The sequence below is a fragment of the Oncorhynchus masou genome, chromosome 23 (assembly GCF_036934945.1).
Source record: "Oncorhynchus masou masou isolate Uvic2021 chromosome 23, UVic_Omas_1.1, whole genome shotgun sequence".
NCBI lineage: Eukaryota > Metazoa > Chordata > Actinopteri > Salmoniformes > Salmonidae > Oncorhynchus > Oncorhynchus masou.
In genome coordinates, this window is record NC_088234.1 from 18,347,507 (window position 1) to 18,369,420 (window position 21,914).

The window sequence follows — 21,914 nt, forward strand, 5'->3', positions numbered from 1 at the left end:
GAATTCGGAAAACATTCTCGATAATGATCTGAGCCGTCTCCTTAGCAGAAGGGAGCTTATCGAGAGGAATGAAATGAGCCGCCTTAGAGAATCTATCGACAACCGTAAGAATAACTGTCCTCCCCGCTGATGAAGGCAGTCCGGTGACAAAATCTAAAGCGATGTGAGACCACGGTCGAGAGGGAATGGGAAGCGGTCTGAGACGGCCGGCAGGAGGAGAGTTCCCAGATTTAGTCTGCGCGCAGACCGAACAAGCGGCGACAAATCGACGCGCGTCACGTTCCCGAGTGGGCCACCAGAAACGCTGGCGAATGGAAGCGAGCGTACCCCGAACGCCGGGGTGGCCGGCTAACTTGGCAGAGTGGGCCCACTGAAGAACGGCCGGACGAGTAGGAACGGGAACGAACAGAAGGTTCCTAGGACAAGCTCGCGGCGACGGAGTGTGAGCGAGTGCTTGCTTTACCTGCCTCTCAATTCCCCAGACAGTCAACCCGACAACACGCCCCTCAGGGAGAATCCCATCGGGGTCGGTGGAGACCTCAGAAGAACTGAAGAGACGAGATAAAGCATCAGGTTTGGTGTTTTTTGAGCCCGGACGATAAGAAATAACAAACTCGAAACGAGCGAAAAACAGAGCCCAACGAGCCTGACGCGCAATAAGTCGTTTGGCTGAACGGATGTACTCAAGGTTCCTATGGTCAGTCCAAACGACAAAAGGAACGGTCGCCCCCTCCAACCACTGTCGCCATTCGCCTAGGGCTAAGCGGATGGCGAGCAGTTCGCGATTACCAACATCATAGTTACGTTCTGACGGCGATAAGCGATGAGAGAAAAACGCGCAAGGATGGACCTTGCCGTCAGAGAGAGAGCGCTGAGAAAGAATGGCTCCCACGCCCACCTCTGACGCGTCAACCTCAACAACAAACTGTCTAGAGATGTCAGGTGTAACAAGAATAGGTGCGGATGTAAAACGATTCTTAAGAAGATCAAAAGCTCCCTGGGCGGAAACGGACCACTTAAAGCACGTCTTAACAGAAGTAAGGGCTGTGAGAGGAGCTGCCACCTGACCGAAATTACGGATGAAACGACGGTAGAAATTAGCGAAGCCCAGAAAGCGCTGCAACTCGACGCGTGACTTAGGAACGGGCCAATCAATGACAGCCTGGACCTTAGCGGGATCCATCTTAATGCCCTCAGCGGAAATAACGGAACCGAGAAAAGGGACAGAGGCGGCATGAAAAATGCACTTCTCAGCCTTCACATAAAGACAGTTCTCCAAAAGGCGCTGGAGGACGCGTCGCACGTGCTGAACATGAATCGAGAGAGACGGTGAAAAAATCAGGATATCGTCCATGTAAACGAAAACAAAAATGTTCAGCATGTCTCTCAGGACGTCGTTAACTAGTGCCTGAAAGACAGCTGGAGCGTTAACGAGGCCGAAAGGAAGAACCCGGTATTCAAAGTGCCCTAACGGAGTGTTAAACGCCGTCTTCCACTCGTCCCCCTCCCTGATGCGCACGAGATGGTAGGCGTTACGAAGGTCCAATTTGGTGAAAAACCTGGCTCCCTGCAGGATCTCGAAGGCTGAAGACATAAGAGGAAGCGGATAACGATTCTTAACAGTTATGTCATTCAGCCCTCGATAATCCACGCATGGGCGCAGGGACCCGTCCTTCTTCTGAACAAAAAAAAACCCAGCTCCGGCGGGGGAGGAGGAGGAGACTATGGTACCGGCGTCGAGCGAAACCGACAAATAATCCTCGAGAGCCTTACGTTCGGGAGCCGACAGAGAGTATAATCTACCCCGGGGGAGTAGTTCCCGGAAGGAGATCAATACTACAGTCATACGACCGGTGTGGAGGGAGAGAAGTGGCCTTGGAACGACTGAACACCGTGCGCAGATCGTGATACTCCTCCGGCACCCCTGTCAAATCGCCAGGCTCCTCCTGTGAAGAAGAGACAGAGGAAACAGGAGGGATAGCAGACATTAAACAGGTTACATGACAAGAAACATTCCAGGATAGGATAGTATTACTAGACCAATTAATAGAAGGGTTATGGCGCACTAGCCAGGGATGACCCAAAACAACAGGTGTAAAAGGTGAACGAAAAATTAAAAAAGAAATGGTTTCGCTATGATTACCAGAGACAGTGAGGGTTAAAGGCAGCGTCTCACGCTGAATCTTGGGGAGAGAACTACCATCTAAAGCGAACAAGGCCCTGGGCTCCCCTAACTGTCTGAGAGGAATGTCATGTTCCCGAGCCCAGGTCTCGTCCATAAAACAGCCCTCCGCCCCAGAGTCTATCAAGGCACTGCAGGAAGCAGATGAACCGGGCCAGCGGAGATGGACCGGAAAGGTAGTGCGTGATCCAGAAGGAGAGGCCTGAGTAGTTGCGCTCACCAGTAGCCCTCCTCTTACTGATGAGCTCTGGCCTTTTACTGGACATGAGGTGACAAAATGACCAGCGGAGCCGCAGTAGAGACAGAGGCGATTGGTGATTCTCCGTTCCCTCTCCTTGGCCGAGATGCGAATACCCCCAGCTGCATAGGCTCAGCATCCGAGCCGGCGGAGGAGGGTGGCAGTGATGCGGCAGGTGGCAGTGATGTGGAGAGGGGAGCAACGGAGAACGTGAGCTCCTTTCCACGAGCTCGGCGACGAAGATCAAACCGTCGCTCTATGCGAATAGCGAGAGCTATTAAGGAGTCCAGACTGGAAGGAACCTCCCGGGAGAGGATCTCATCCTTAACCTCGACGTGGAGACCCTCCAGAAAACGAGCGAGCAAAGCCGGCTCGTTCCAGTCACTAGAGGCAGCGAGAGTGCGAAACTCAATAGAATAATCCGTTATGGATCTATTCCCCTGACATAGGGAAGACAGGGCCCTGGAAGCCTCCTCGCCAAAAACAGAACGGTCAAAAACCCGTATCATCTCCTCCTTAAAGTCCTGATACTGGTTAATACACTCAGCCCTCGCCTCCCAGACTGCCGTGCCCCACTCACGCGCCCGTCCGGTAAGGAGAGAAATGACGTAGGCGATGCGGGCTGCGCTCCTGGAGTAAGTGTTGGGCTGGAGAGAGAACACCACATCACACTGAGTGAGGAATGAGCGGCACTCAGTGGGCTCCCCAGAGTAACACGGCGGGTTGTTGATCCTGGGCTCCGGCGACTCGGAAACCCTGGAAGTGGGCGGTGGATCGAGGTGGAGTTGGTGAACCCGTCTTGTGAGGTCGGAGACTTGGACGGCCAGGGTCTCAACGGCATGTTGAGCAGCAGACAATTCCTCCTCGTGTCTGCCTAGCATCGCTCCCTGGATCTCGACGGCGGAGTGAAAAGGGTCCGGAGCCGCTGGGTCCATTCTTGGTCTGATTCTTCTGTTATGAACTTGAGTGAAGACCCAAAGGCGGTTTTAACAGAAAACAGAGTTCTTTAATGAAAATACAGGAATGGCATAAATCCTCTTCCAACGTTGTCAGCGGAACAAAAGAACGTTAGTATAGTGCAGGATGCTCCTGCCAGGCAGACTCCGACAGGACAGGACAAGGTGGAAGCAAACGAGACGACAGCTTGCTTCTGGCATCAAAAAACACAAATAAGAATCAGACACTGAAAGTAGCAGGAACAGAGAAAGAAATAGAGACCTAATCAGAGGGGGAAGAGAGAACAGGTGGGGAAGAGTGAAAGAGCTAGTTAGGGCAGATGTAGAACAGCTGAGGAATGAGAGACAGAGAAGGTAACCTAAAAAGACCAGCAGAGAGAGAGAATGAAGAGAAAGGACAGGAACAGACATAACAAGACATGACACATAGACACAAAGACAGGAAACAACCACCCACAAAACCCAAAACAAAACAGGCTACCTAAATATGGTTCCCAATCAGAGACAATGACTAACACCTACTTCTGATTGAAAACCATATCAGGCCAAACATAGAAATAGACTAACTAGACACACAACATAGAATGCCCACCCAGCTCACGTCCTGACCAACACTAAAACAAGGAAAACACAAAAGAACTATGGTCAGAACGTGACACTGTGTGTTGCATTGCAACATATAAATAAAATAGGTAGATTATGTACTTTATCAATATATACTGTATAATGCAAAACACACCTCAGTAATTCATTGGCCACATCCTGTCTATGCTAGAATGGTTTAAGCCACACTGAATATTGCATTCACCAACTGGATAGATCAGGGGTGGGCAAACTTTTTGGCTCGAGGACCACATCGGGATTTTGAAATTCAACAGAGGACCGCATTTTTTGGGGGACCAGTTGTTCGTTAAAATCAATTTGCAGGGGCCTCCCGAGTGGCGCAGCAGTCTAAGGCACTACATCTCAGTGCTTGCAGCATCACTACAGACCCGGGTTTGATCCCAGGCCACGTCACAGCTGACTGGGAGACCCATGAGGTGGCGCACAATTGGCCCAGCATCGTGAGGGTTTGGCTCTCAACCTTCGCCTCCCCTGAGTCCGTACGTGAGTTGTAGCAATGGGACAAGACAGTAATTACCAATTGGATACCACAAAATAGGTGAGAAAAAAGGGGTAAGACATTTTTTTAAATGATAAATTCAATAGAAATGTGTCTTGTGGGCCTGATTGAAGTGCCCAGCGGTCCGGATTTGACCCCCCCTTGCCATAGATAACGATAGAGGCCTCTTGTGGACAAAGGTATTAACATGGGCAGTGCCATTGAGGGCTTCTACCAATTTAATGTAGTCAACCGGGTGGGACTTCCAACTTCATTGGCCTATCCCTCCTGGTGACCCTGTTGGAGTCATGTGGTTGGCCAAATCGACCGTTAAGCCCTATGCAGTTCTGGATATCTGAGAGGATTGCTGCAACTTCCACCTAGCCTATCACAGTGGAAGCGTGAGCTATTACCATATTTCTTACACCTGTCAAATCTTTGACTGTAGCTGTCAGTCCCACCACCTACCTTATTGTACATGAGTGACGCAAAATGTTTTTCTTGACCATGTGAGCAGACCGAGAAACTCCGAGCCCTACTGAGACATACAGTGCCTTGCGAAAGTATTCGGCCCCCTTGAACTTTGCGACCTTTTGCCACATTTCAGGCTTCAAACATAAAGATATAAAACTGTATTTTTTTGTGAAGAATCAACAAGTGGGACACAATCATGAAGTGGAACGACATTTATTGGATATTTCAAACTTTTTAACAACTCAAAAACTGAAAAATTGGGCGTGCAAAATTATTCAGCCCCCTTAAGTTAATACTTTGTAGCGCCACCTTTTGCTGCGATTACAGCTGTAAGTCACTTGGGGTATGTCTCTATCAGTTTTGCACATCGAGAGACTGAAATTTTCCCCCATTCCTCCTTGCAAAACAGCTCGAGCTCAGTGAGGTTGGATGGAGAGCATTTGTGAACAGCAGTTTTCAGTTCTTTCCACAGATTCTCGATTGGATTCAGGTCTGGACTTTGACTTGGCCATTCTAACACCTGGATATGTTTATTTTTGAACCATTCCATTGTAGATTTTGCTTTATGTTTTGGATCATTGTCTTGTTGGAAGACAAATCTCCATCCCAGTCTCAGGTCTTTTGCAGACTCCATCAGGTTTTCTTCAAGAATGGTCCTGTATTTGGCTCCATCCATCTTCCCATGAATTTTAACCATCTTCCCTGTCCCTGCTGAAGAAAAGCAGGCCCAAACCATGATGCTGCCACCACCATGTTTGACAGTGGGGATGGTGTGTTCAGGGTTATGGGCTGTGTTGCTTTTACGCCAAACATAACGTTTTGCATTGTTGCCAAAAAGTTCAATTTTGGTTTCATCTGACCAGAGCACCTTCTTCCACATGTTTGGTGTGTCTCCCAGGTGGCTTGTGGCAAACTTTAAACTACACTTTTTATGGATATCTTTAAGAAATGGCTTTCTTCTTGCCACTCTTCCATAAAGGCCAGATTTGTGCAATATACAACTGATTGTTGTCCTATGGACAGAGTCTCCCACCTCAGCTGTAGATCTCTGCAGTTCATCCAGAGTGATCATGGGCCTCTTGGCTGCATCTCTGATCAGTCTTCTCCTTGTATGAGCTGAAAGTTTAGAGGGACGGCCAGGTCTTGGTAGATTTGCAGTGGTCTGATACTCCTTCCATTTCAATATTATCGCTTGCACAGTGCTCCTTACATTTACATTTACATTTAAGTCATTTAGCAGACGCTCTTATCCAGAGCGACTTACAAATTGGTGAATTCACCTTCTGACATCCAGTGGAACAGCCACTTACAATAGTGCATCTAAATCATTTAAGGGGGGGTGAGAAGGATTACTTATCCTATCCTAGGTATTCCTTGAAGAGGTGGGGTTTCAGGTGTCTCCGGAAGGTGGTGATTGACTCTGCTGTCCTGGCGTCGTGAGGGAGTTTGTTCCACCATTGGGGGGCCAGAGCAGCGAACAGTTTTGACTGGGCTGAGCGGGAACTGTACTTCCTCAGTGGTAGGGAGGCGAGCAGGCCAGAGGTGGATGAACGCAGTGCCCTTGTTTGGGTGTAGGGCCTGATCAGAGCCTGGAGGTACTGCGGTGCCGTTCCCCTCACAGCTCCGTAGGCAAGCACCATGGTCTTGTAGCGGATGCGAGCTTCAACTGGAAGCCAGTGGAGAGAGCGGAGGAGCGGGGTGACGTGAGAGAACTTGGGAAGGTTGAACACCAGACGGGCTGCGGCGTTCTGGATGAGTTGTAGGGGTTTAATGGCACAGGCAGGGAGCCCAGCCAACAGCGAGTTGCAGTAATCCAGACGGGAGATGACAAGTGCCTGGATTAGGACCTGCGCCGCTTCCTGTGTGAGGCAGGGTCGTACTCTGCGGATGTTGTAGAGCATGAACCTACAGGAACGGGCCACCGCCATGATGTTGGTTGAGAACGACAGGGTGTTGTTCAGGATCACGCCAAGGTTCTTAGCGCTCTGGGAGGAGGACACAATGGAGTTGTCAACCGTGATGGCGAGATCATGGAACGGGCAGTCCTTCCCCGGGAGGAAGAGCAGCTCCGTCTTGCCGAGGTTCAGCTTGAGGTGGTGATCCGTCATCCACACTGATATGTCTGCCAGACATGCAGAGATGCGATTCGCCACCTGGTCATCAGAAGGGGGAAAGGAGAAGATTAATTGTGTGTCGTCTGCATAGCAATGATAGGAGAGACCATGTGAGGTTATGACAGAGCCAAGTGACTTGGTGTATAGCGAGAATAGGAGAGGGCCTAGAACAGAGCCCTGGGGGACACCAGTGGTGAGAGCGCGTGGTGAGGAGACAGATTCGCGCCACGCCACCTGGTAGGAGCGACCTGTCAGGTAGGACGCAATCCAAGCGTGGGCCGCGCCGGAGATGCCCAACTCGGAGAGGGTGGAGAGGAGGATCTGATGGTTCACAGTATCGAAGGCAGCCGATAGGTCTAGAAGGATGAGAGCAGAGGAGAGAGAGTTAGCTTTAGCAGTGCGGAGCGCCTCCGTGATACAGAGAAGAGCAGTCTCAGTTGAATGACTAGTCTTGAAACCTGACTGATTTGGATCAAGAAGGTCATTCTGAGAGAGATAGCGGGAGAGCTGGCCAAGGACGGCACGTTCAAGAGTTTTGGAGAGAAAAGAAAGAAGGGATACTGGTCTGTAGTTGTTGACATCGGAGGGATCGAGTGTAGGTTTTTTCAGAAGGGGTGCAACTTTCGCTCTCTTGAAGACGGAAGGGACGTAGCCAGCGGTCAGGGATGAGTTGATGAGCGAGGTGAGGTAAGGGAGAAGGTCTCCGGAAATGGTCTGGAGAAGAGAGGAGGGGATAGGGTCAAGCGGGCAGGTTGTTGTGCGGCCGGCCGTCACAAGAAGCGAGATTTCATCTGGAGAGAGAGGGAGAAAGAGGTCAGAGCACAGGGTAGGGCAGTGTGAGCAGAACCAGCGGTGTCGTTTGACTTAGCAAACGAGGATCGGATGTCGTCGACCTTCTTTTCAAAATGGTTGACGAAGTCATCTGCAGAGAGGGAGGAGGGGGTGGAGGAGGATTCAGGAGGGAGGAGAAGGTGGCAAAGAGCTTCCTAGGGTTAGAGGCAGATGCTTGGAATTTAGAGTGGTAGAAAGTGGCTTTAGCAGCAGAGACAGAGGAGGAAAATGTAGAGAGGAGGGAGTGAAAGGATGCCAGGTCCGCAGGGAGGCGAGTTTTCCTCCATTTCCGCTCGGCTGCCCGGAGCTCTGTTCTGTGAGCTCGCAATGAGTCGTCGAGCCACGGAGCGGGAGGGGAGGATCGAGCCGGCCTGGAGGATAGGGGACATAGAGAGTCAAAGGATGCAGAAAGGGAAGCGAGGAGGGTTGAGGAGGCAGAATCAGGAGATAGGTTGGAGAAGGTATGAGCAGAGGGAAGAGATGATAGGATGGAAGAGGAGAGAGTAGCGGGGGAGAGAGAGCGAAGGTTGGGACGGTGCGATACCATCCGAGTAGGGGCAGTGTGGGAAGTGTTGGATGAGAGCGAGAGGGAAAAGGATACAAGGTAGTGGTCGGAGACTTGGAGGGGAATTGCAATGAGGTTAGTGGAAGAACAGCATCTAGTAAAGATGAGGTCGAGCGTATTGCCTGCCTTGTGAGTAGGGGGAAGGTGAGAGGGTGAGGTCAAAAGAGGAGAGGAGTGGAAAGAAGGAGGCAGAGAGGAATGAGTCAAAGGTAGACGTGGGGAGGTTAAAGTCGCCCAGGACTGTGAGAGGTGAGCCGTCCTCAGGAAAGGAGCTTATCAAGGCATCAAGCTCATTGATGAACTCTCCGAGGGAACCTGGAGGGCGATAAATGATAAGGATGTTAAGCTTGAAAGGGCTGGTAACTGTGACAGCATGGAATTCAAAGGAGGCGATAGACAGATGGGTAAGGGGAGAAAGAGAGAATGACCACTTGGGAGAGATGAGGATCCCAGTGCCACCACCCCGCTGACCAGAAGCTCTCGGGGTGTGCGAGAACACGTGGGCGGACGAAGAGAGAGCAGTAGGAGTAGCAGTGTTATCTGTGGTGATCCATGTTTCCGTCAGTGCCAAGAAGTCGAGGGACTGGAGGGAGGCATAGGCTGAGATGAACTCTGCCTTGTTGGCCGCAGATCGGCAGTTCCAGAGGCTACCGGAGACCTGGAACTCCACGTGGGTCGTGCGCGCTGGGACCACCAGATTAGGGTGGCCGCGGCCACGCGGTGTGGAGCGTTTGTATGGTCTGTGCAGAGAGGAGAGAACAGGGATAGATAGACACATAGTTGACAGGCTACAGAAGAGGCTATGCTAATGCAAAGGAGATTGGAATGACAAGTGGACTACACGTCTCGAATGTTCAGAAAGTTAAGCTTACGTAGCAAGAATCTTATTGACTAAAATGATTGAAATGATACAGTACTGCTGGAGTAGGCTAGCTGGCAGTGGCTGCGATGTTGACACTACACTAATCAAGTCGTTCCGTCGAGTGTAATAGTTTCTACAGTGCTGCTATTTGGGGCTAGCTAGCTAGCTAGCAGTGTTGATTGCGTTACGTTACGTTGAAAGAACGACAATAGCTGGCTAGCTAACCTAGAAAATCGCTCTAGACTACACAATTGTCTTAGATACAAAGACGGCTATGTAGCTAGCTAGCTACGATCAAACAAATCAAACCATTGTACTGTAATAGTTTCTACAGTGCTGCTATTCGGGGGCTAGCTGGCTAGCTAGCAGTGATGATTGCGTTACGTTAAAAGAACGACAATAGCTGGCTAGCTAACCTAGAAAATCGCTCTAGACTACACAATTGTCTTAGATACAAAGACGGCTATGTAGCTAGCTAGCTACGATCAAACAAATCAAACCGTTGTACTGTAATAGTTTCTACAGTGCTGCTAGTCGGGGGCTAGCTGGCTAGCTAGCAGTGTTGATTGCGTTACGTTACGTTAAAAGAACGACAATAGCTGGCTAGCTAACCTAGAAAATCGCTCTAGACTACACAATTGTCTTAGATACAAAGACGGCTATGTAGCTAGCTAGCTACGATCAAACAAATCAAACCGTTGTACTGTAATTGGGATGTTTAAAGATTGGGAAATATTTTTGTATCCAAATCCGGCTTTAAACTTCTTCACAACAGTATCTCGGACCTGCCTGGTGTGTTCCTTGTTCTTCATGATGCTCTCTGCGCTTTTAACGGACCTCTGAGACTATCACAGTGCAGGTGCATTTATACGGAGACTTGATTACACACAGGTGGATTGTATTTATCGTCATTAGTCATTTAGGTCAACATTGGATCATTCAGAGATCCTCACTGAACTTCTGGAGAGAGTTTGCTGCACTGAAAGTAAAGGGGCTGAATAATTTTGCACGCCCAATTTTTCAGTTTTTGATTTGTTAAAAAAGTTTGAAATATCCAATAAATGTCGTTCCACTTCATGATTGTGTCCCACTTGTTGTTGATTCTTCACAAAAAAATAAAGTTTTATATCTTTATGTTTGAAGCCTGAAATGTGGCAAAAGGTCGCAAAGTTCAAGGGGGCCGAATACTTTCGCAAGGCACTGTACTTCAAAGAGAACTGTTTAACTTTCTACCAACCTCCTGTCTCTTATGGATTATTTTTGTGAGATCCAGCATGAATGTACATAGCTACAGTAACAAGAGATTATTATACTAGGGTAAAATAATTGTTGTTGACTGGTGTGGTGTTTGAATTTTTCCTACAAAGCAGTCCCATAACATTAAACACATCATTAATGACAATGCAACATCCATCGCGGATAACTGATGTTTTAATGACAAACTAAACCATTACATGAATCTATCTCTATACAGAATAATACTTTCTCACACTGTCACGCATTATAAACGTAACATCTGCATCAGTTTGATGCTCTCAAACGAGGAAGGGACAAGAGAGAATGCTGACATGGCGATCCTCCCAACACAAAAGGACAACACCTCGTTACAGTTGTAATATGTCTCAGAGAAGGTCGACATTGGCCGGTTCCAAGGGGATAGAGCTGAAGTTGCCCACAATCACTGATCCAAGGTCCGTTTTGCATTTGTCGCCCATAACGATTACGGTTTGGATTTGAGGAGGGTTAAGCTGATCCTAGATCTGTGCCTAAGGGCAACATCTAACCGGGGCTAAGGCAAGCGTGGTGGTTACAAGGCGAGCAGAAGGCTCGTGGGACAGTGGAGGACCTCCCCTCCTCTCAGTGCCAGGACCAGATGTAGTACAGAACCTCCCTGGATCTTGTAGTCTGCCGCTGTCTTTTCATCGTTCCTGAGGGAAAGACACAGCGGGGAAAAGGGGATGTTAGGAAGAATGGGACAATATCATGTTCATGTCTGTTGTTATCTGACCACTGACTAAAGTATGTTTGTAGAGGTGTAGTATACCTAAGGCAAATGGGCTGCCTCCCACATTAACAATGTTCCAGTGCTGTTGCCCTAGGACTGGGATTTCCGAAACATATAAGCTTTTTTACATTTTTCTCATGATTATTTCCAAGATATTGCCTCTGTGGCTTACATCTGTTTCCCGCTGTAGATCAACCTCTGCTGTTGAGGAGGGATCCCCTCTTTCTCCTCCACTCGCTCCTTGATCCGCTCCACCTGACAGAGACAAACGGAATACACACAATGAACACATAATATCAGTGCATGGTGTACACACACAAACACACACATCAGGAACAAAGGGAATACTGGAAAAAGTACATACATACATACCTTGTCTGTGGGCTCTATGTCAATCTCAATTTCCTTCCCTGTGAGGGTCTGAGAGAAAGACATTTAGAAAATACTTAATCATGTTCAGGATTATCTATTATTTGACCACTCATAACCAGCAGAAGACAGTTACTTATGATCTATGTAGCCATGTAAAATATTATATTATTCGAATCTTATGTTATGGACCCATGTAGGTAGCTAGCTTGCTACTGATTGTATGCACTGAGCATCTGAATTAAAAGCAAAAACTAGCTAATTTGCTAGTGGCTGAATATCCGTGTCTGACGTTCTCTTACCTTGACTTTAATCAACATTTTGACTAATTTTGTTTTCTAAACACATTAATGATATTATAACTGATACGGTATCTGTGTAATAGCTGCTAAATTTGGTTTCCAGATCACAACATAAGCAAATTTCTCTACCAATTTTCGGTTGCGAAAATGTCCTGTGTTTCTCAAAGATAGGTCCCACTATTCACGTTGCTCACAATAACAGGTTCCGCTATGTGCGTTGGTACTTCGAGGAGATGTTTTCTCCATCAACATTTTTTATTAGATAAAAATATGTGTATTTACATATTTTAGTGTTCGAGAAATCTCTAGAGGTAGCCCCATTACTAGTGGTAAAACCTACAATATAGTAGACTCTAAGGAGTGACGTAAAGTCTTTATTTGTAGTCTTTTCTCAACCTCCACTGTACAGAAAAAGCACAGATACCCGAATTATAGAACTACACGAATAGCTTTACAGTAAAGACCCGCCCTCTTAAACATTCCTGCCTCGCATTTGTAACGGAAGCGTTCTGCTGATATAAGAAATATTCATCATACATTTCATAAAGGTAAGTAGTTTGTTCCTCATTTCGTAGAGAAGAAATATGATTAACCGTACGTACAGATCTAGGGTCTTTAACCTCTTTTGACGGTTTTAATTAAATATTTGCCAACCTTGAATTTTGACTGGACCATGGAGACAGTGACAGCATGATAGCCCATATTGACTAGATTTTTCGAGTAGCTAGTTTATTAGGCCTTATATGACCAGCTTTAGCTAAATGATCTGTAATTAATGTATTACTATTACATTATTACCGATTTGGATATTGTAAGTATCTTAAGTGTATCTTAGTTATGCAACATTTAAAATGGGGTATTTTTCCTCGCACTACTGTCGCGACAGTAAACAGGCCCACAAGGAACCCTCATGGAACTTTGAACAGTCCCCGTCTACTACCATTTTTATGAGTGAACAGACCCTCATGGAACCTTGAAAATGTGCTTACTCTAATGTTTTCTGTGTCCTATTTGTAAGGCGCTCATTGTTCACGATCTCTAGCGTTTATCACATGATAGCCCTCGTGTGTGTGTGTGTGTGTGTGTGTGTGTGTGTGTGTGTGTGTGTGTGTGTGTTTGGTTGTTTGTTTTTTTGTGTGTGGGTTAAAGTGAATCAGCCTGTTCTGTGCTATTGCGCACGTTCTATACTGTTGTTCGTTTTGTCGACCCCATTGCAGACCGATCAGAAGAAGATATAACGTGTTCCTACCACCGATAACCAGAAGCAGAAATGCCTCGCATTGAGAATGACATCAAGTTGGACTTCAAGGATGTGCTCCTCCGTCCGAAACGAAGCACACTCAAGTCCCGTAGTGAGGTGCATAACTCCTTCCTTTTTCCAGTAATGTACTAATTTGTCTACAGTATTGTTCTATTCTATTCAATGACCAGTTTGTACCAGTAGTGTCATTTTCCAAACACAGTATATCACTCTTCAATGTTGGTGCCTTTTTCTCTACCTTCCACCTGTCTGTCTGTGTCTCTATCTGTCTGTCTCCCTGTCTGTCTGTCTCTATCTGTCTATCTCTCTCTGTCTCTGTCTGTCTCTCTCTCTGTCTGTCTCTCTTTCTCTATCTGTCTGTCTCTTGTCTGTCTCTCTGTCTCTATCTATCTTTCTCTCTGTGTCTGTCTCTGTCTGTCTGTCTCTCTCTATATATCTGTCTTTCTCTCTCTGTCTGTCTCTCTCTCTCTCTCTGTCTCTCTCTATCTGTCTTTCTCCATCTGTCTGTCTGTCTCTCTCTGTCTGTCTCTCTCTATCTGTCTGTCTCTCTGTTTGTCTCTCTGTCTAAGTCTGTTTCTCCTTCTCCCCCAGGTGGACCTGATGAGAAGTTACACCTTCAGGAACTCCAAGGGAAGCTACAGAGGAATCCCCATAGTTGCAGCCAACATGGACACCGTTGGCACCTTCGAGATGGCCCTGGCGTTATCCAAGGTATAGACATACATATTGTGTTATAAACGGCAACAAACACCTTCGAGATGGCCCTGGCGTTATCCAAGGTATAGACATACATATTGTGTTATAAACGGCAACAAGCACCTTCGAGATGGCCCTGGCGTTATCCAAGGTATAGACATACATATTGTGTTATAAACGGCAACAAGCACCTTCGAGATGGACCTGGCGTTATCCAAGGTATAGACATACATATTGTGTTATAAACGGCAACAAGCACCTTCGAGATGGCCCTGGCGTTATCCAAGGTATAGACATACATATTGTGTTATAAACGGCGACAAGCACCTTCGAGATGGCCCTGGCGTTATCCAAGGTATAGACATACATATTGTGTTATAAACGTCAACAAGCACCTTCGAGATGGCCCTGGCGTTATCCAAGGTATAGACATACATATTGTGTTATAAACGGCAACAAGCACCTTCGAGATGGCCCTGGCGTTATCCAAGGTATAGACATACATATTGTGTTATAAACGGCAACAAGCAAAAACAACAAAATAGCTTCAATCAGAATTCACCATCCTCACTCATACTTTCTAATACTAAACAACTCAAATATCCCCTTCTGGCTCACAGAGAAAGTGGAGCCCAAATCTATGTTTATTAGATGTATCTGTTCCCATAGATTTTATGCACTTAAAGGTGTTTAACAAACACATTTCTCTTTCTCCCCCCAGTTCACTCTCTTCACTGCCATTCACAAACACTATTCAGTAGATGACTGGAAGGAGTTTGCAACAAAGAATCAAGAATGTGTACAGGTACAGTAAAGCAATGCTGTCTGGGATATCATTTACATAGTACCCTATAAGACAAGAATCTTACTTTGCCAAACTTTTCATGATGTGTTTATCTCGCTCTCGTTCTCCCTTTCTCTCTCTCTCTCTCTCAGAGTGTGGCAGTCAGCACAGGGACAGGTGAAGGGGACTTTGACAGACTGGGTGAGATCCTAGCCGCTGTGCCTCAGCTGCAGTACATCTGTGTGGATGTGGCCAATGGCTACTCAGAGCACTTTGTCCACTTTGTCAAAGACGTGCGTCAGAAGTACCCAACACACACCATCATGGTCAGTGACCCCTCTATGCTCTCTTTATAGTGTGCAAACTTGTGATTATGAGCATGTGATTATGCCTGCAGTATTTATACAATTTATACATTTCAAATCACTATTCCTGAGGGCTCTTGTCAAAGTAGTGCACGTAGGGTGTCAATTGAGCCCATATAAGACTCTAGTCAAAAGTAGTGCATTATACTAGTGCACCATCTAAGACACTGAAAGGGACTGTGTTGTCTTTGCCACAGGCAGGGAATGTGGTTACCGGGGAGATGGTGGAGGAGCTGATCCTCGCCGGCGCTGACATCATCAAAGTGGGCATTGGACCAGGTGATGTTTTCACCCGGGTGACTTTGGCACATTGTGGTTTTGCTGGATCGTCATTCCTCATACCTCTTCTGCAATTGATTGAACTGGGGTCTTAGTGTGGTCATACTCATAACCTCCTAACTGTCTGTCTGTGTGTAGGGTCTGTGTGCACCACCCGTAAGAAGACCGGGGTGGGCTATCCCCAGCTGAGCGCTGTGATCGAGTGTGCAGATGCTGCCCACGGCCTGGGTGGACACATCATCTCTGTAAGCCTCCATTGTTATTATACATGCATTGTTATTTTATACATAGTGATGCACCGATATGACATTTTGGCCTGAAATCCAATATTTTCCTTGCCAAAAAACCCGATAGCGTTATTTTAAATTTTAGCAGCCTTTTAAGCATTTTAGTACAGTTAAATAGTTAACACACACACATGGATGCAGCGTTCTAAGGCACTGCATCTCAGTGCAAGAGGTGTCACTACAGTCCCCGAATCCAGGCTGTATCACATCCGGCGTGATTGGGAGTCCCGTAGGGCAGCGCACAATTGGCCCAGCGTTGTCCGGGTTTGGCCGGGGTAGGCCGTCATTGTAAATAATAATTTGTTCTTAACTGACTTGCCTAGTTAATTAAAGGTTACACACCACACCACACTGACCAAAAAGTTATTTTGTTGGCATTTATGTATGTCCCCATTACCAGGAAAAGATCATCAAAACCTATTTCTTTCACTTACTTGCTGTGCTGATTCGTTGTTCATTTGTTCAGTCGTTTCATTCTCAACCAGGATTTCATCATACATGTCAAGCAGTGAAGTTTCAGCTCTGTCTGTCCGTGGCCTCTCTTCCTCGGTGCGCACTATTACTCTGTCTGTTTCCATCTTGTCCAGCTGTGTATGTAACATTTCATGTAAACCCTGTTTCTTGTCTGCCTTGAAGTAGCAGTCCTTGTACCTAGCATGGAGCATGGTGGTGACACAGTTAAGAGGCTCAGAGAGAATGCCACTGAATCACTTGTTCACATCCTCGGGTACTTTTGTACATTTTAACCCTACGGTCTGTCTGCAGTTATGTTGAGCGTTTCAATGCCATGACAGAGGGTATCACGTCTGTTGCAGACGCTGTTGATGAGCTTATTTCTTGAGTTAGTGGTTTGAATGGCGCTAGGAGTATGTTCATGTTCTCAAATGTCATTCAAATGGCGGCAGCAGTATGAGAACCAGCACATTCTTGAGCAATACATCTTTCCTCAGTACCGAATCCTCGTCGACCCACTGTGCTGTCAGACTCAACATTCTCATGGGGCTGACATCGCTGGTCCAAATGTCAGTCGTGACGCCAATAGCAAGTAGCATAATGAATTCCATTATCTTGGCGTTAATACATTTTGCCTTTGAGTTGTCTCACTGAAATGTTCGTACTCTTTCAAATGACTGCTCGACTTGAACTTGTTTAGTTGTTGGAAGAGTGCGCTTAGTATTTTTCTGTTTTTGTTCTGTGTAGCACTGTATTTTTCGTGGCGTCATTACATCATCTACCTACATTATATTAGGTATGCACATCATCTACCTACGTTATATTAGGTATGCACATCATCTACCTACGTTATATTAGGTATGCACATCATCTACCTACGTTATATTAGGTATGCACGTCAGCTTTGACATTGGTTTTGCACATCAGCGTTAAACTAGACATCAGGCCGATGCCGATAGCTAATATCGTCCGATTCCAATATGTTCACCAACATATCGTGCATCCCTTGTTATACACTTACATCCTTTTGGCTCAACAGTCTGTGGCTGTCTTTGGCTCAACAGTCTCTGGCTGTCTTTGGCTCAACAGTCTCTGGCTGTCTTTGGCTCAACAGTCTTTGGCTCAACAGTCTTTTGCTGTCTGTCTCAAAAGACTTTGGCTGTCTTTGGCTGTCTCTGGCTGTCTTTGGCTCAACAGTCTCTGGCTGTCTTTGGCTCAACAGTCTCTGGCTCAACAGTCTTTTGCTGTCTTTGGCTCAACAGTCTCTGGCTGTCTTTGGCTCAACAGTCTCTGGCTGTCTTTGGCTCAACAGTCTTTGGCTCAACAGTCTTTGGCTCAACAGTCTTTGGCTCAAAGGTCTTTGCCTGTCTTTGGCTCAAAAGTCTTTGGCTGTCTTTGGCTCAACAGTCTCTGGCTGTCTTTGGCTCAACAGTCTTTGTCTGTCTTTGGCTCAACAGTCTTTTGCTGTCTTTGGCTCAACAGTCTCTGGCTGTCTTTGGCTCAACAGTCTCTGGCTGTCTTTGGCTCAACAGTCTCTGGCTGTCTTTGGCTCAACAGTCTTTTGCTGTCTGGCTCAAAAGTATTTGGCTGTCTCTGGCTGTCTTTGGCTCAACAGTCTCTGGCTGTCTTTGGCTCAACAGTCTTTTGCTGTCTTTGGCTCAACAGTCTCTGGCTGTCTTTGGCTCAACAGTCTCTGGCTGTCTTTGGCTCAACAGTCTTTGGCTCAACAGTCTTTGGCTCAACAGTCTTTGGCTCAAAAGTCTTTGGCTGTCTTTGGCTCAACAGTCTTTGGCTCAACAGTCTTTGGCTCAACAGTCTCTGGCTCAACAGTCTTTGGCTGTCTCTGGCTCAACAGTCTTTGGCTGTCTTTGGCTCAAAAGTCTTTGGCTGTCTTTGGCTCAACAGTCTTTTGCTGTCTTTGGCTCAACAGTCTTTTGCTGTATTTGGCTCAACAGTCTTTGGCTGTCTTTGGCTCAACAATCTTTGGCTCAACAGTCTTTTGCTGTCTTTGGCTCAACAGTCTTTGGCTGTCTTTGGCTCAACTGTCTTTGGCTCAACAGTCTTTGGCTGTCTTTGGCTCAACAGTCTTTGGCTGTCTTTGGCTCAACAGTCTTTGGCTGTCTTTGGCTCAACAGTCTCTGGCTGTCTTTGGCTCAACAGTCTTTGGCTGTCTTTGGCTCAACACCGTGATATACATACCAAGATGGTTGAATATATAAAGACTTCACCTGAAGACCCATAGTATCTTATTCTTCCCTCTTCTTTCTCTCTCATAAAGGATGGTGGGTGCACTTGCCCTGGTGACGTCTCCAAGGCTTTTGGTGAGTTTTGTAGCAGTAGAATGTAACATTTCAACTCACAGAGCATACAGTGCTTACTTGAATCAGACTACAGAGACTCTACAGCCAGTGTTGTAGTACTCAGGTCCAGGACTCGGACTCAAGTACTACAACACATTTTCAGGGCTAGTGACTGGACTTGGACTCAACCACTGGTGACTCGGACTTGGACTCAACCACTGGTGACTCGGACTTGGACTCAACCATTTATGACTCAGACTTGGCTTCTAGTGCCTTGTATTTGCACTTTGGGCTGGATAAGCTACTATGATAAGTAGAATATTAGCAGCACTGGGTGCGCAGAGCAGCGAGGGTTCCGTTCTCTAACAGTGGGAAGGAAGTGCCACACACAACCTACATCAGCTGGTGAGCTGCGGGGGAGCAAGCGATGAGTGTGGGCAGACAAGCAGGCAGGCTCTGCTAGACATCGCGTCAGCGATGCTCTTACTTCTCCATAACCACCAGTCACTAGCCTACTATTTAGCTTTGCCTGGTTATGAAACACTAACTGCTTTACGAAATGTAAAACAATGATAGTATTGAGTTTAATAGTAAAACAACAGTCTAGCTCTTTGTCTCTTTCTCTCCTTGAATATAGAAAAGTGCATTTGTTGTCTCACGCTAACCTTACACTTTCCCCCCTGCAGCCCATAGCCAGGTTCTGACAACCCTGCTATCAGTAATGAGTCGTTAGGATGTCACCGGGACGTTTTAAAATGGTCGCGTAAAGTTGTCAGGATATTGTGTCATGGTCCCCTGGAGGTTTTGTCTAGTTCCCAGGATTGTCCGACCCCAGCTGGGTTCTTAGGACGTCGTGTGATGGTCCCAAGGGAATGTGTCTGACCCTGACTGGGTTTTCTCAGCTGTGGTTGTGTGTGACTGACAGGCGCGGGGGCGGACTTTGTGATGCTGGGTGGAATGCTGGCCGGCCACTCAGAGAGCGGGGGCGAGGTCATCGAGAAGAACGGGAAGAAGTACAAGCTGTTCTACGGCATGAGCTCCGACACGGCCATGAAGAGACACGCCGGGGGCGTGGCCGAGTACAGGTCAGAGATGTTACTGAGATGTTACTCAATATTGGACTATAAATTGTGCTTTCCTGTATTTTACTTATGCTAAAGTGTTTGTTCTATTCTACTGAGACATTTACTTTATGTTTGTTTTCTTATCTTTTCTTATTTCTTATTGTTGTATTGGTAAGAAGGAACCTGCAAGTAAGCATTTGGTTAGATGGTGTATACCATGTGTATCCTGTACACACAGTACCAGTCAAAGGTTTTAGAACACCTACTCATTCATGGGTTTTTCTTTATTTTTACTATTTTCTACATTGTAGAATAATAATGAAGACATCAAAACTATGAAATAACACATGGAATCATGTAGTAACCAAAAAAGTGTTAAACAAATCAAAATATATTTTAGATTCTTCAAAGTAGCCACCCTTTGCCTAGATGACAGCTTTGCACACTCTTGGCATTATCTAATAAAAAGAATATTAGTCAAACTTGAAGCAGAAATACTAGTTTATATCCCGCGTACGTACTCATGGAACTAAAAGTAGCTACGCAAAATTGCGTTGGGTAGAAGAAATATGCAGACGTGTGCATCCCCACAATTCATAACTGTATACATACATTAGGCTTAAGAGTTGACTAAAACGTTCCCTGTTCTTCTCCCAGGGCATCTGAGGGGAAGACGGTGGAGGTGGTCTACAAGGGTCCCGTGGACGTAACCATACGCGACGTCCTGGGTGGGGTCCGCTCCACCTGCACCTACGTGGGCGCAGGGAAGCTCAAGGAGCTCAGCCGCAGGACCACCTTCATCAGGGTCACCCAGCAGCTCAACACCGTCTTTGGGAACGATAACTAGGCGAGGTCCAGGCTGGTTCCTGGGCGTAACAGGGTCGGGGGGGAGGGGTTTCTGCCTGCCCCTGTCACATGGATGCTATTACACATACTGCACACACACACACACAAACATACACACACAGAAACAGACAATACTGTAACCATTGCTAGTAAGAATCTGTCATTTGAGAGACTTAAACCTCGGATAAGTGTTTGGTTGCCAAATCAAAACCTTTTTAGGTGACACTATCAAAACAATCCCTTATCTAAGAGTTTATTTAAGGTTTGATATTTTAGACCTATTTGGCTTTTTTCCCAGTAAATTACCAGAAATGGACATTTCTTTGATAATAAGTGAGCCAAGGATTGTTGTGTTACTTCGGGATGTATTTTTTGTCTTGTTCAATCATTCCCATTCAGCTCTGCAGGCCTTGAGTGCAGGCTTCCTCTCTCTGTCCATTATTATCTACCAAGTCCTAGAATCTCTCTCTCTTTCTCTCTCTCTCAATCCCCTCTTTCTCCTAACACTTCTATGCACGTCACCGCCATGCTATATGAAAGCCATATGCAAAGAAAATAGATGTAGAGTATTTCACTTTATGAATTATTTACTAGATCAAGAGTACAGGTAAAGTTTATTCCAAAAACATAGTTTTTATTATTTGAGATATATTCAATAGATGAAAATATTCCTTGTAATTAGCAATATTGAAGATTTTTATGTTAAGATATTTTGGGTTATTTAACTTAATTCTTTTTAAACTCACTTAAATAAATATATATTGACCTTGAATGATTTGCAAAAGTGTTAGATGATATTGTATTCCAGTCTTTTTGCCCCATAGCTCCTTAGTTTTTATGTTATTCTCATGCGGACCAAATATTAAAGCGATGAGCAAAAAGATATAGGGTGAAACTACTGACAAATTGTTTCATGTACTGTACAGCTACAGTATAAACTCAAGTCAGTCAAATTACACCCAGTATGTTGAGGGGAAACTTGTGGAATACAGAATGTATTCAAAGTATGTTCATAAAGTAGGCTGAGGGTGACAGGACAGCTTTGAGTGTTACCTTGACCTACATGTTGATTTCCCCAATTTCTCAATATTTTATATAGTCAGAGACTATATAAAATGTCCATGCAATCAGCATTTCACATGATTGTACTTGACTGTCTGTTACTTTGAGATAATGTTGTCTCTGTCTATGCATTATTATGTAATTCTCCCTATGGCGCTATATTCACTTAACTTCACAGTGTTTTGGAGGATAATTCCATTTTATATCTATCTGGTTTTAGTCAAATGTGTTATGCAGGTTTTATGCCACTTTTCTTCAGTCTTCTCACTTCTGACCAATAAAGAGCATTCCATATGATTTGTGTCCTTTATTTTTCATTTTAACATTGAATCTCAACATGACAATTAAAGATCCACACATTTATACAATATACAGTACATATATCAATTGCACTCTGTTTGTGTACCAGCTCATGTCATGAATCCCAATGTATTTAGATTTTGTAAGCCAGCCATTTTTTTTTATAACTGGACAGAAACATCAGCATTAACATTCAGTCAACTGACTATTTACATGG

At 45.9% G+C, this 21,914-nt stretch overlaps 2 protein-coding genes across 3 annotated transcripts; one reads left to right on the plus strand and one right to left on the minus strand.

Moving 5' to 3' along the window:
- Positions 1-10,737: 10,737 nt before the first annotated feature.
- LOC135510483 (NEDD8) lies at positions 10,738-12,277 on the minus strand. The gene is made up of 4 exons (XM_064931457.1): positions 12,001-12,277; positions 11,702-11,749; positions 11,502-11,584; positions 10,738-11,252 (listed from the first exon to the last, which is right to left on the minus strand). The coding sequence occupies exons 1-4, from the start codon at positions 12,016-12,018 to the stop codon at positions 11,132-11,134; spliced, it is 270 nt and encodes an 89-aa protein (XP_064787529.1). The 5' UTR covers positions 12,019-12,277; the 3' UTR covers positions 10,738-11,131.
- Positions 12,278-12,457: 180 nt separating this feature from the next.
- On the plus strand, positions 12,458-21,694 carry LOC135510484 (GMP reductase 2-like). 2 transcript variants are annotated; one of them, XM_064931458.1, is made up of 10 exons: positions 12,458-12,548; positions 13,218-13,357; positions 13,853-13,972; positions 14,679-14,762; positions 14,894-15,067; positions 15,304-15,385; positions 15,524-15,630; positions 18,404-18,446; positions 19,351-19,510; positions 20,147-21,694. In XM_064931458.1, exons 2-10 carry the CDS (start codon positions 13,271-13,273, stop codon positions 20,334-20,336), a joined length of 1,047 nt encoding a protein of 348 aa, XP_064787530.1. In that variant the 5' UTR covers positions 12,458-12,548; positions 13,218-13,270; the 3' UTR covers positions 20,337-21,694. The 2 variants fall into 2 exon arrangements, with proteins under 2 accessions (XP_064787530.1, XP_064787531.1); XM_064931459.1 differs by lacking the exons at positions 12,458-12,548; positions 13,218-13,357; positions 13,853-13,972 and adding an exon at positions 14,403-14,448.
- Positions 21,695-21,914: the final 220 nt, after the last annotated feature.